Source organism: Phoenix dactylifera, chromosome 5 (genome assembly GCF_051530095.1).
Source record: "Phoenix dactylifera cultivar Ajwa chromosome 5, Ajwa_hap1_PhDact_Kaust_v1.1, whole genome shotgun sequence".
Lineage (NCBI taxonomy): Eukaryota > Viridiplantae > Streptophyta > Magnoliopsida > Arecales > Arecaceae > Phoenix > Phoenix dactylifera.
The window spans coordinates 24,527,295-24,542,352 of record NC_143194.1 but is presented as its reverse complement, the minus strand read 5'-3'; the positions used below and the strand labels follow the sequence as shown (position 1 = coordinate 24,542,352).

General features: G+C 37.8%; 1 protein-coding gene across 3 annotated transcripts; it reads right to left on the bottom strand.

Annotated features, from left to right (window-relative positions):
• Positions 1-3,284: 3,284 nt before the first annotated feature.
• On the bottom strand, positions 3,285-10,267 carry LOC103715247 (uncharacterized). 3 transcript variants are annotated; one of them, XM_088721961.2, is made up of 2 exons: positions 10,088-10,267; positions 3,285-4,449 (listed from the first exon to the last, which is right to left on the bottom strand). In XM_088721961.2, exon 2 carries the CDS (start codon positions 4,417-4,419, stop codon positions 3,415-3,417), a length of 1,005 nt encoding a protein of 334 aa, XP_088578087.1. In that variant the 5' UTR covers positions 4,420-4,449; positions 10,088-10,267; the 3' UTR covers positions 3,285-3,414. The 3 variants fall into 3 exon arrangements, with proteins under 3 accessions (XP_088578087.1, XP_088578086.1, XP_088578085.1); XM_088721960.2 differs by having other exon boundaries at positions 3,285-4,431; XM_088721959.2 differs by lacking the exon at positions 10,088-10,267 and adding an exon at positions 9,914-10,067 and having other exon boundaries at positions 3,285-4,431.
• Positions 10,268-15,058: the final 4,791 nt, after the last annotated feature.

The window sequence follows — 15,058 nt, the reverse complement described above, 5'->3', positions numbered from 1 at the left end:
ATGGCAGGAGTTTCAAAGCAAAAAAAAAAAAAAAGGTTATGGCAGGAGTTTTATATTTCTAGTTATTTTTATTCTACTGCATTACTGATACTCCGAGATGGTTGGTGAAGCACCATTGGACTCCTCAACTCTCCATCATGTTAATTTTTGTGGCATGTCATAACAATGCATCACACATGCCATATGTGGCACTCCATATTAGATGTTGTGGAAACAAATTGGAACAAAAAACACAAAGAAATATTGCTAAATGCATGATGCTATTGTTTGGTTTTCATTGGTAATTGCCAGCTAGGTGCAAGAATGGAGGCTCGCAAGATAAACAGATCGTTTGTTCAATAATCAGTATTTCTGATAAAATACCATAACTAAACCTATTTCATCAATCGATTAAAATAGGAAGAATGAGAATGGTTTTCTTAATCAAACAACGGAAACATATAGAATATTATGTACCAAAAAAAAAAAAAAAGAAACATGCACAAGATCAACAGCCTAATGTAAAATCATTCAAACAGGCTGCTCTTAATGTCCTCTTATGTTAATAAAATTTAAGTTTCCAATAAAATACCATAACTAACCATATTTCATCAATCGATTAACATAATAAGAAAGAATGCTATTCTTAATTAAACAACAGAAACATAACCTAAGATCATGTACCCAAAAAAATAAGAAACGCAGATAAGATCAGCAGCCTGATGCAAATCATTCAAACAGGTAAACGTAAGTGCTTTTAATGTCCTCTTACGTTAATAAAATTGAAGTAACATAGAAAAGATAAACTGTTCAAGACATGAAAGGGCTTGCTTGCGGAAAGCTTTCAAAGTGCCAACATGCAAAATTTCAGACTCCACAACCACATTGGCAAACCCATGATATCCGGCTCAGCATACGCCTCCACGGCCTCTGAATCCACATAGAAATGCCCCAAAGCCAACCACATATTAGCTAGAAGAAGAGAGAGAGAGAGAAAAAAAAATCCAAAGTAGTTGCAGTACGAAGCTGGTGTCGTTTCACCTACATGATCACAGCATGAACGAGAACTTTCATCCTCTGGTATGATTCGCTCGCAATCCCATTGCCTTCTTCTAACCGAACCCAAAACTCTCCGAATCCACAACCGAAACTTCCGTCGCAGGCCATTCCTCATCTAAGACATGCATGCCAACTCAAGATTAAAGCTAACTAGTCCTTGATGCTGTACCACTCCTTCTTCACACAAAGAACTATCATTTGGTAAACAAGGATTGGTGCAACGAGTTCATAGTCGGCTAGCTTACACTGAGATCAGTGAAACTGAAGGCTGCCTTCCATTTCTTCCAATTGGGTCTTGGTATCTTCTTCTCGTTTTGGCTCTGCCGTGCATGGAACTGCCTCAGCTCTTGCGAGTAAGCGAGAAGCAGTCCCCTGCGGTCATAGCCGAGCGACGGTGGACGAGGTCTCCAGTGCTCCGTCGAAGGACGAGCATTGGGCCTTGGCAATGGTTCTTCGTAGACGGTGATGATGACTTCTTTTCTAGCCTGATACTCTGCCTGCTGCTGCCTACTATCTTTGCTTTCCATTTTATCTTCTGATATTTTTTTCTGGTCTGGTAGGGAGCTGAATTCTTCGATGGGATGAGTTGAGAAGCCTCGAATTGAAACTGGAGATTCCTCATAAAGGTGGCCGGTTCGACAGTTGCATGACGCTGAAATGTCGATAAGGTCCCACAATACAAGGGGGCTTGAGAGTTACTCAAGTACGACATTTGTTTATTTGACCGCTTCTTTCTCCCAGTTTTGGCTTAGAGAAGGCCGGTGTGGTTTGCGTGCTATTTCTAATGCTATCCGAGAGACCATCCGCAAGTTGCCGGAAGCTTTAAAGGGTGCAATAAAGCTGGTCCTAAAATTTGGCCAGGCATTATGCTTGCGCTCAAACTTCAGTAGTCGTTGCACGGCAACATATTAAATGCCTCCAATCGGAATCATGTTCAAGGGATACCAACGCGTCAGGCTTGATTGAAATCTGAATGAAAACTTTAAGATTTACTGAAGCTAGTCGGTGAAAATTGTGCACCCTCGTATGATCGTATTAGGCAAAGCTTATTTACGTTACTTCTTTGAGAAACTCCCTCTTAATTGCTCTATTTTACACAAGCTTTGGGGTTTTGCAATGCTTTCCTCAATAGCTGATGCCATTACAGAATTTTCTGAGTCACTTTTACTCGAGCAAGCTTCAATTGCTAGCAACAACCTATAGTTTAGCAAGGAAGATGTTTATGAACTAACAAACAGGAACTAGCAATGTTTTAAATAGCACCTGAACTGTCCTGTTTTTGTGTGAGAAAATAGGACCGATCCAGAGGTGAAACTTCGGTACCATCCATATAAAAAAAAAGAAAAAAGAAGAAAGGAAAAAAAAAGCAAGTAAGGAAGGAGAAAGGAAAAAAAATAAAAGGAACATGGGATAAAAAGAAACATGGAAAAGAAGAAAAAAACAAAAAAAAGAGGGGGAAAAAAAAAAAGGAGAAAATGTAAGGGAGAAGGAAAAGAAAGTACAACAAAAAAGATAGAAAAAAAGAAAAGAAAAGAAAAGAAAAGAAGAAAGAGAGAAGAAGGATAGCTACTAGGAAAGCTGCTAGAATTGCACGTAGAATAATAGAATATTTTGTTTCCTAAAAAAAATAGGATATCTCCGTCTCACGAAATTTAAAATCTTTAGAAAAAAATCTTTTATTTTAAACAAGCATATTCTCGTGAAAAACAAGCAATTTTTCATTTAGGAAACCCAATAAAATACAATATTTTTATATTCAGGTCTTATACCACCCAAAAAGTATTTTTTATTCAGTTATCAGGCAAAAAATAATTCTATTAGTCAGTAATGATTTGAGGAAATATTGATCTACACTCAGTTGTTACAATAATCCAATAACAGTGAAGACTCCAGGCAATTCCATGCCCAAGTTCAATCATTACCCTCCCAATTCCAATACGCGATGAACAACTTCTGCTTTGAATGATCTGGCAAGAAGAAAACCTATATGATCATGCATATGAAACAAATAAGGTGAGGAAAGAACCACCATATTCAAGATATTTAAGGGAAAGAACCAGACAGTAACTCCAAATTGAACAAAACCAGAAACGGGAGATAGGAGCTGTATGTGGATTCAGCCATGGATTCTTACTGGAATACGCAGCATGACAAGCAACCACAATTATCAGGGCTTATCAATGCTTTCTGGGCTGCCACTACCAACCAGGTAAATAATTGACAAAATACTAAACACTGATAACACCTTTAGTAAATGAACATTAATTTTTTTAAAAAAAATAATTCGAATATATCTGGGTAACCAAACATCATAAATGTGAACTTCCTCCCATTTAACTAGCCAATGATGAAACCTCAGTGCCATCCCAATTCACATCAGTTCACACTTCTCCCCCGTCTCCTACGACGTCGCTGCTGCAGCTGCAGCCGCCTCTGTTGTCTATCAGATCTGATTGCACGCACTGCACTTTCATCATATGCCTCCGACGAGCGAACAACAGTTAAATCAGCAGCAGCACCACCTCCAGCAGCCATGACAGGAACAAGACCATCACCCTCTTCCCTCACCTCAGCTATGCCATTGCTAATGTTTCGCCTCCCAAGACGAGCAGCCTCCCGAAAGATCAAATAAAAAATACTCCTATTTCCTTCAAAGATTCCATCCCCATCATCATCACTCTCAAGTTCACTATTATCCATGTCTATCACATAATCCCCAAACACCACTGCCCTTGGCATCGATGACCTTACCGTACTGAGCACATCTGCTCGCTCGCTCTGGTACTCCAATGCTCTCCACTTCTGTTCATGTGCAGGGTCCACTGCACGAGGCTTTGCAAATGGATGCTCAGCCTTCACATGCTTCCAGAGCTCTTTGTATGACCCAATGAATGAGCAATTGTCCTGCATGCAACTTCTCTTTTTTCCATTGAGATGTTCTCGTGCCGGTTCCACCACAGTCCATCCCTTCACCTGCCCACGACATAGTGGGCATGTTAGCTCCATTACCTCAGATTTCGTCCATGCAGGCCAACCATGGCTCAGGTTTTCTGCCACAGACTCATTATGAGAGGATGCCTCTTTAGCATATGCCTTCTGGAATTGATCAAGGCAGTTAGAGAAGTGGTAGCTGGTCCCACACATGTAGGGACGGCAGCCCTTGTCATGAGACGAGCAGAGGAGCAGGACAGCATGGTGTGGGAACTCCAAGCACACAGGGCAGGTTGCGCCTTCCCAATCCTTTTTCTCCAAGGCCAATGATGCTTTCCTTGGATTTTCTGCTTTTCTAGGAATTTTCCGGTGGTATGAAGGTAAAGGATATGGTGTTGACCTGATTCTATGAGATGAATGCCAATGGTGGCTTCTGGTACTTCTTTCCATCTTTGGCAAAATCTGGAAATTAAAAACACTCTGGAATTTCAAAACCGACAAAAATTAAAATATATGATAAATGAAACTAGGAAAGGAAATAGGCTGCCTTCCACAAGCTAAGGAGATAACAAAATATATGATAAAGAAACTCAAGTTGTCAAGCAATTGGAGTACATTAGGCTGAATATACAACTACTCTAGCTACAATTATTCAGTTTGATTGGATGCAAGTGAAGATGCAAATACTAATGGGAGAGGTGCAGGCAAGCAATGCAGGGAACTGGGAGAAAACTGCCCAGGGGTGACCAGGAAGAGGGGGCATTTGCTGTGGGGGGTGGGGGTGGGGGTGGGGGTGTGGGGGGGGTGTGTGGATGAATGAGGATTAAAAGAACCATTATTGGAGCAAAAAAAGTGCGTTCTGAGACAAGGGGATACAGAGAAGGGAAGGGGAGGGGTGCATGTTGAGTCCATGTTTACCCTTGTGTAATTAAAATGGCAGCACAGCATCATATGCTACAACTTTCCCTATGCCTTTTTTTTTTGCTCAAAAAGAAATTCCCTATGCTTGCTATTATAGTTACAACCTACAAGGCCCAATAGTCAACCACCATTTGCATCCCTATAGTCAACCAAATATGCCCCTATGAAATACTTGACAAACAAAGAATTTTGAGAGATGTAAGGGCTTGTGACCAAGGATATATACCAAATTACATTTCAAAGCTTTAGTTGTGTGGATCTTATCTGGAAGATAGAACCTACAAAGGCAGGAGATCGGAAATAGATTTCGGATATGAAGGCAAACACAAAATCCAAACTATTTTCAGATTTCAGTGCAGAAATTCTGCAGGGAAAATAAATCTATGCTACAAAGGCAAATATTTCTATAATCCCTGGTGAAAGCTCAAGTACAAATAGGGAATAGTAGGATTAAAGATATAAACTAGAGATTGGAAGAAAGAAGCAACTATCTGTTATTCATCGTAGAACTGATTTGACACCATTTCTCCTTCATTTCTGGTTAAATTCTTAATGAGACAGACACAACTTTTTAATTGACCAGAGCACTTCTATACTTCTTGCGAAAGAAATAAGAAAATAAAGAAAAAGATTTTTCCATACTTAAAAATAGCAAACCTATATCTATGGAACCCCACATAAAATCCATCAGAATCTCTTCAATTAACAGCCTATTAAGTTTACGAACTAAGATGCCTGTTCAAGATAGGATTAAGCACAAAATTCATAGAAAATTGAAATTTCCAACCCTCTCCAAGACGACTTGAATACAGGACTTCTAAGAATCAATAGAACAGCAAATTAACTAAAAAAAGTAAAACCAGAATTCGAAATAATTAAATCTAAACCTAATTTGAATATAAACTACGCCAAGTAGAAACATGAATCTATAAACTATGTAACTTTTGTCAGATTAGCAACTGTATTTTCAAGCTTTATCTTTTGTAGACATTTTTATAAGCTTCAGCTATTAGCGTATATAAATTGATCTCATAAAAAAGTATGACAACACAAAACTTTCTTAAAACATCTGCAGACACACATGCATCCATTTAAATATACACATATTTAATACCACATACTGTCCTTCTTGTACTCCCTTACCAAACATTTAAGAAACACAGAAAATCCAAAATGGCATCCTAAAAACAAATGATACAAGAATCTCATCCACCATTAAGCTTAAAACCACATCTAAACACAAAAGCACAAACTTAGTGCACATGCAATCATGCACATGCATTAATACACATACATATGTACCTTATACTGATGTCTCACATGGCCTCCTTTGCAAAACATATAAGAGAGAGAGTTTAAGAACATCAGTGTTCAAAACAAACGATATGAGAACCCATCCTCCACCAAGAGTAAAACCATCACTACAGATGAAACTGCAAACTCGATCCAATTACACCTACTGACAGCCAATCAATAACTATAAAATCAAATCATTCTACACCTTGGTGTTATATTGCAAATCAACTCAAAACTACATAGCATACCTAGTCAAGCCTATCTTATTCCCATTTTCTTTGTGATTATCTTTAAGAAGTCCTTAATTTTATATGCCTTGAGAACAATCACCAACAGATTAACTTTCTTTCTTCGTTAGTAGCATGAGATTATAGTTACATTAAGTAAGAATTACTGCAATCATGAGGGGGTATAACAAGTTATTGTTTAATGGATATAGGAACGTGATAGTGTCCAAGGTATATGCAGATATGCATCTTAAGAATCATAAAAAACATGAGGTATAGAGAACATTTGATTCCAAATTATCAAAAACCACTTATATAGGTTGGAATATGTGCTTTTTCCATTGAGGATGAGCACCCTCAAGGTTTTCACTTAAGAAGTAGAATTGCACACAAGTTGTTAGTCATAATAAGCTATCTCAATAAGTTAATTGGTGGGTTTTCACAATACATCTAAGAATTCAAGAGGTCCATTTCTGATTCTATAATGATGTTGTGATATCATTATTTATCCATAAAATCTATACACACACACACGCACACAGAGATAGATAGAGAGAGCTAAAATGTGGGTACCCACGAATATTAGGTTGGTCTTGACTGGACAATTGGGGGCTCGACATTGATGATCCAAGCCATTGGATATGGTTTACTATCTTTAAACTGTTTAATATCGAAAAATCATGTGATTTTAGAAATCCCCAACCTATGCATTTAATGGTTAAAAATGAACAATTTAAATTATACGAAACAATGCATGCTTTTTGAACATTGGATGCATAGAGTAGGAAATCTCTAAATCACAAGATTTTTTTGATAACAAGCAGATTAGGGATGGTAGATCACATCTAGCGGCTTGGATCATCGATGTCATCCAATCAGGACCAACCTTTCTCACTCTCTCTCTCTCTCTCTCTCTCTCTCTCTCTCTCTCTCTATATATATATATATATATATATATAATGTAATAGGAAACACCGATTTGTTTTGCAATATTTCAGAATACTTCATTGAAAGGTGAAAATAGAAGGTTATGAAAGCAAAATCTAAATAAAATCCATAACTGCTGATTTCTATGCAATTAAAAGGGATTTTAAATAAATAAACAAATAAGATTAAGAACATGGCTATCATCTTCCTAAAACTACTAGAAGAAACAATGCTATAACCATTTGAACATTCAAAGTTTAAAATTATGAAAACTTGTGCCATTAGCCTTATTTATGTCTAGAAGACAAAACACAAACTTTCTTTCAAAAACTGCTTAACATTAATAATCACTAAAATTTCTCTAATATCTTTGGAAACCATAAAATAATAATAATTGGAAGAAGAAACTCATTAAAGCAATATTAAAGGGTCAAAGTAGAAGGGGGCCACACCATTGTTGTTGAAATCTTACAATTCACGATCCGGATCTTGCCATCCAGATCAAAGTAGCCTAAACAATCCAGATCCCATCCTTGGATCAAAATCAATGTAGGATCACAAGATGTGGATCCATATAATGGACTATGCATTCCTTTGGATCATAAATCTAGCTTGATTATGCTAACTACATGTTAAATCATGGGTAGGTCCAATTTCCTATAATTTATGCAACTTTGTGGATTTTAAATCAATTATCACCAATAAGTGTTTAATAGTGAAATTAGCAGGTCTATTATAGGAGGTTATAGGGTTAAAAACAAGATGCAAATATTTGTATTCTTAATACATATGTTAAAGACTTGTCCATGCTTCCCTAGGAACATTCTATCTGAATGGATAATTAAATTGATAGATAATATATAAATTTCTTGAACAATCAAGAAAAACATTTGTTTCACGAGACATGCTATATATGGGTCAATATTGGTGAAAACTAGAGTGGCATGCATGACCCTTTATTCTCCATTCATTTACTTTATAGTGGACTTATATTTCAATTTTCACATTTCTTTTATATCTAAAAAGTTCTAAAATATCAGAAGAAATCTTAAGGTCTAAAATCAAATCCAATCTGGCCCCCTCTACAATTTGCGACATGATCCCGATCTTAACAACATTGGGCCATGCCCCACAAAAAATAAAGTCTTCTGCTGACAGAAAACAAATTCCATTTTGTGTCATTTCTCAATCTAGGTCTTTTAACCACTCATCCACTCATCCTTGCTTTTCTCCTCTCAACCAATAAAATGTTCCTTATTAATTATTTTCTTTGCACAGGTAAGCATAGTAAAACAACACAAAAAAAGCATGAGAACATCAGTAGAAGGAGGATATGTTCTCTAAAATGCTTGCTCAACGCGAGGGTTAAGATAACTTTTCCTTTTTAGTTCATAACCTTAATCTAAAAGGCTAAAACATTGCCATACACCATCTTTTAACTTTGATATTATAATAGTTTAATTCCATCCTAAAGCCTGGAAATGAGATTCTAAAGCCCAGGTCTGAAATCAAACCATTTTGTTTGAATACATGGACACTGGCACATAGGTACAATGAAAACATTGTTGGATAGGCCAGACTTTTTGACTGGCATGCTCTCGCAAAAAGTAATCAAAAAACTTGATCAACATCCCTAGAGGTAGCAACAGATACGTATATGAACAAGTCATGCCACATTTAGAAAAATAAGTTCTAGGGGAAAAAATTGAAGGAATAATTTCTACAAGTACACTGGAGAAACCACCAGAGAAAAGGTCTTGAAAAGATTTGTACAGTTTTTACCCTGAAAAATGAAAAAAGATTTGTACAGTTGTTCTCTCAAACAAAACTGTCATATCCTACCAACTCAAGATTCACCAGTCTATCCACTTGAATATTTACAACTTTATATTTTCCTCCATGATCTAATGCATCAAACATGCACCTATTACGTGCAAGGATCTCTATATGCATGTACCATGCTGTATGCCTGGCAGTTTAAGTTGACAATAACGACTCAATAGCAAAGCAAGTATCCATTGCACTCCACACCACAAGTCAATGATATTGGATCAAACCAAAGCACATATGTAAACCTTGATCTGAAAGTCCGCAAGTTGACCCTATTCCAATCATTGCCTCGGAATGATTAGATATATATTATAAGCAAATGGTCAATATCTAAAACCTCAGAGCATCTTGTGAACCTTATAAAGCATCCATATTTTTCTTCTTTTTCTCAACGAGAATTGATCCCTAGAATACATTGTCTAGTACCCGAATAACCCACATCAGGTGATTGACAAAAGTTCCCTTCGATCACTCTTCCAAATACTTCACTTCATAACTCCATTGTCAGAAAAGAGAATGGACGAATAGCATATAGCACAATGAGGCCATCGATAAAAAATCCCAAATTACCATTTTGCAGACAAATTTACCAAAATCGGATATTAAAGTTTTTCTAGGAACATCAAGCATAATCCATTTCCAAGAAAAATAATCCTTCGCCTTCAAACAGAACAAGATAGCATTAAAAGGGACCAAACCTAAATGAATACGAGATCGAAAAGGAAAAAAAAAAATCCACGTACTCCTATCAAAGTTGATACCATCGTCAATCTTGAATTCCAAAAAAAGTAAGAAAGACGGCGCATCATTAACGAGACTAACGTGCATTCGACTCGAACTGGGGGAATCCAGGAGAGCAACCAAGCCCGATAAATTGCTAGAAATCGGAGGAGGAGACAGGGGGAGAGTTCGAGTACCTTCGAGGGCGAGCGCGAGATAGGGGAAAATGGCGAGGAGTGGGTGCGGTGGAGACCGAAGGGGCGCGGCGGAGGGCGGGGAGATTGCAAGACGTGGGGCTTTGGGTGCGATGAGGTGGTGGCCGCATTTAATCCCGTCTGGCGTTTGAGAATTCGAGAGAGAGAGTGGAGGGGGTAGGTACGGACGCTTCATTCTAACGCCATTCTCACGACATACGGCGTTCTGTTTGAAGAGTTTAGAGCAACCGAATAAGAGGACTCCAAACGACACCCCTCCAACTAGGCAGAAACTGACGTGCTATCGTGGGATCCCTTATAATACGTGGCAGGCTTTGAGGTTTCTTCATGGAAATATTTCAATGCATACAGATGATAAGTGGCCACTATTTGGTTGTGCAACAATAGATTTAAATTGGACTTCTAAACGTAATACAACAAATCTAGTTGGAAGGTGGTGCACCATTGGCCTCTACTATGACTACAATGTGATGTTACACATTAGAATGGGCTACTATAGCAAGTCACAAGAGATGCGCGCGCGCGCATATATATATATATATATATATATATATATATATATATATATATATATATATATATATATATATATATATATATATATATATATATATATGGATGGTTGAGATCTCTTATATAATTAATTTTTCTTTTATTTCAAAAATATTTTTATTTTATATTTTTGAAAATTGCACTTTTTTTAATCTCTCTTTAAAAATAAACAAAAAAAGGGAAAAAACATTAGGTTATATACGACTAGTAACGATAGTTGTTGTTGCTGGAAATTAGATCCGGGGATGACCACTGGCTGAGAAGGTGGAGTTCCGGAGCGGATGGTATGTCGGCGGGCTGCATCCTCCGGAGGATATGCAAAAAGCCGGTAACCGGGGCTTCCGGCGCCAGCCCTCCGATGCTTAAGTCAGAGGGGGGCCTTAGTGGAGAAAGAGAGATATTGCATGCGAGGGTCTCAGTCTCTCAAAGTCAGGATCAAGAAGAATTCTCCTTTAAAGAGGAAGAAGTTTCCCTTTTATAGAAGGGATACAGAGTTACCTGTGATGTGACTGGGCGAATTAAATGAGTTACCGTCATGGTTGAGTGTGATCGTGTGAATTAATGCGTTGCCGTGGAGGACTGGACTGGAGCTAATGAGTTGTTGTGGGTGACCGGACGTAGTTGAGTGAGTCGATAGGTTGCCGTGGATGACCTGAGATTTTGAATAAGCTGGAGGTCCGTGAAGATCGTGCGCATTTAATGGTTGACAGTCGTGGTAGAGCATGGTCCCTGGTTAATATATCGTGGTAAGGCTAGCGAGCGAAGTATGGTGCGGTGAGGCTGCTGCAGGGCGTGGCTGCAGCATGTGGACGACAAATTCAGCCTTCTGAGGTCGGCTCGGCCTTCATGAACTCGGCTCGACCTGCTGAAGTCAGGGATGCTGAGGTCGGGCGCCTTGACGCCCGGCGTCACGTACCGGCGATGTGTCCACGTGCTTCGGGGCAATCCATTTTTCTCCCAACAGTTGTAATGTATGCCGAGAAAAGTTTGGATGAGTATGGTTTTGTAGGTATGTCAACCGTATTTTATCAGAAATGTTTCATTTATGTAGCCAGAGCAAAGATTCGTCTATCAAGTAAGCACAAAGACTATGCCATATATAATTGAAAAGGAGACAGCTCTAAAGGCTACCTTCAAGGTGAAAGAAGCATTTGTAAATTGATGTTGACAACTATTTTGTCCATAATTTAATATTTTACTCCTTGCATGGTTCCTGTCCAGGCTAACTAGATTCATAATGAGGAAGGTGAAACACAAAGAAGAGGAAGCATAGGTGTCTAATATCATACCTTCAACCTTTTTCTGTTAGTTTTACAATTTGATGTATATCATGCACTTTATCCATGGGCTCTACTCATTAGTTTTTTGTTTTTGTTTTCCTTAATAATTAAGCTAACATGGAGTATATTTACTGAAATAAGAAACATGTGTAAACATGGACAATTGGCCCAAGGTTTGATCCAAGATCTCACAAGCTTCTGGACAAGTAGCCCAACCCATTTGCATTAGCAGTTAAAATACACTACAGAAAAAAGATTTTTACCGACGCTTTTTTGCGAACACTTTTTACAAGCGTCAGCAATTTTCGTTCCAGCGGAAAAATAGCTGATGCTTTTAAAAAGCATCAGCAATATACGACGCTTATTAGCGTCGTCGTAGACTTAGCCTAACACGATACTTATACGCGTCGTTGAAAACCAAATTCCCAACAAAACCAGCAGCCCCCCCTCCTCCTCCCTCCTCTCCAGCGCTGACCCTTGTCCCATCCTCCTCCATCCTCTCCAGCGCCGACCCTTATCCCATCCTCCTCCCTGCTCTCCAGCGCCGACCTTTGTCCCGTCCTCCTTCCTTCTCTCCGGTGCCAAGCGACCTCCTTTTCTCCTCTCTCCTCTCTCCTCTCTCCTCTCTCCTCTCTCCTCTGCGGTGCAACCTCCTCTCCTCCTTCCTCCTCTGCGGCGCCAACCGGCCGACCCTTATCTCCCTCCGTCCGAGAAAGAGCTACTTTATAGTAGAATGGAGAAGTAGGTAGTTTAATTTTATGATACTTTACATCCATATATTACTGTCTAATAAGAGAAGGTTTTTGAGCTGTTAAAAATATTATTTTTTTTCAGTCTCCAAACTTCAAACTTACCTCAATTCCCAAACCTACTCAAATTTCAAGACCCTTTATTATTTTTATTCTTTTTCCCAGCACGTGCATCGTGCGTGCTAGGCCACCCAAAGGGTTTGCATTATGTTGTAATAGTAAATGTTAATATTTTTTACAATTTAATGCCATCGGTCTATTAGGATAGTTATTCAATTTATCATAACTCATAAGTATTCATTGTCACCTTGACGTTTGCAAAACGAGCAACATGTGCGCGATATGGAGCATGCAGTTGGGTCAGCCACACGTTAATACGCAATGGTTAGCCCATGCTACATTGGACAATGAAATAATCCCAAACTCGTTGAACCACATTGCACTTAATATCTTGCTAGTTCTTTTCTCCTAAAGCCTATTTTGAAAATTCACGACCTATGTATCCAAATACTCATCAATCATAAATATCATAATATAGAAGTTAGCGTTCTAAAACTTCCACAAATCGAATGCGTCAACTTCTAATACCATGCATGGATTTCTCGCCTGTTCCGGTCCTCGAACCTATACGTACGCATGAGACACACATACTTAAAATATAGAATTCATATATATTGTTGATCATATGATTATGATGTCTCCTAAATTCTACTTTAAGACAATATGCTAGATGATGAAATTTTTTGCCGTAGTTCGTGCTAGCTCCAACAAGTATTGGATTAGTCTGATTAAGCTATGCAAAATTTTTGTTGCGATGTACACTTTCTTGGACTGTCACAGATTAAAAAGCTTGTGATGATGTTGAAGAGTTAGCCCGATGAGGTCTACATTTTTAATTCTACGAGTTATAGACATGTAGAATTTGAACAGTGAGTTATTTTCCACGAGTATTGTTTTGTCGATGTGCTCGCGCTTATGTGTGAAGAATCGTGCTGACATGGCCGCATGATTGATCTTGAATGAGACCAGTCTGATGAACTCCATTAGGATGCATGCAACTTGGTACGGATATATTGTTGGATAGATCGTCATATTATTAAAAATAGAAAAAAAACTATGGATGTGTACGGTTTATTTTATATAATAATAATAATAATAAAAGAAGAAGAGGAAGGAACTAACAAATGTTATTTACGGTTATTTTTTAAAGTTGAAGTCTTGAGATTTTGAAAAGATATTAATGCCGTATGACAATTGTTGTCGTTAGATTGAAAAATCTAATGAATATAGATTGAAAAGAGTCGTGTACCTACAAAAAGATGATTTATTTGGACTCTATGAATATAGCTGCGGTCAAAAATACTAACTTGTTTCTTCTTCTAAAAAAATTTATTATTTTTTTAACTTCTAAATAATTTTATAAAAAAAATTTAGATTTTTTTTTTGGTACGACGGCTGCTTATATCAATCTAGCATAAGTACAATCAGCAGAATTAAGAGAAATAAGATAAAAAAGCAGTGTAGGAATAGCCCTTTGACAAACGAACGGACTTCTTGTGAATGCTGGGCAAGAAAGATATCTTAGAATTTTTTCCAGAATTTTTATTTATGAAACTTCTTAAAAATAGTGATTTGCAGAGAATCTATTAGCAAACTTAATGTTCAAGTAGGAGCAAATATTATTTTAAAGATGGAGATCGACGTGCCAATATCAATCTAGCAGGAGTACAATCAGCAAAATTAAAAGAAATAAGATAAAGAAGCAGTGTAGGAATAGTCCTTTGACAAACCAACGGACTTCTTGTGAATGCTGGGCAAGGAAGACATCTTAGAAATTTTTTCAGAATTTTTATTTATGAAACTTCTTAAAAATAGTGATTTGCAGAGAATCTATTAGCAAACTTAATGTTTAAGTAGGAGCAAATATTATTTTAAAAATGGAGATCGACGTGTCTCCAAATCTTGAATTGTTCTACTGTTTTCTCCGGTCAAACCATCCTTTCCTCACCACTTTTTTTTTTTTCATTTTTCATGCAAAATCGGAGTGGACCGGTAGGCATCTGGTTTGGACTTATACCAAAAACATGATTACCAACTAGAAAACAAAGCGATGTAGGCATCAAAACGCTGTGATCATTTGACATCCGATCATCCAATACCATGAACAATTAATGAATCAGCTGAATGACTTCAATGGGAGGAGAGAAGTCCACCACCATCAACAATCGCATGCCTCTGATCGTGATGGGCGTTGATGCTTCAAGACAAATCATATGCAGTCGCTTGAATGACATCCGCTGCCGTACCGTGTCCTAATTCGATTTCTTTTTATTTTTTGGTAAGTAATTCGATTTCTGTACAGTGATCCATCC

Bases quoted from the DNA above. Each gene is read 5' to 3' on its own strand.
- LOC103715247 (XM_088721959.2), bottom strand. From the start codon at position 9,979: ATGATGCGCCGTCTTTCTTACTTTTTTTGGAATTCAAGATTGACGATG. The intron at 4,432-9,913 runs GTACGTGGATTT...TTTAATTTCCAG, and splicing joins TGGTATCAACTTTGATAGGA to ATTTTGCCAAAGATGGAAAG.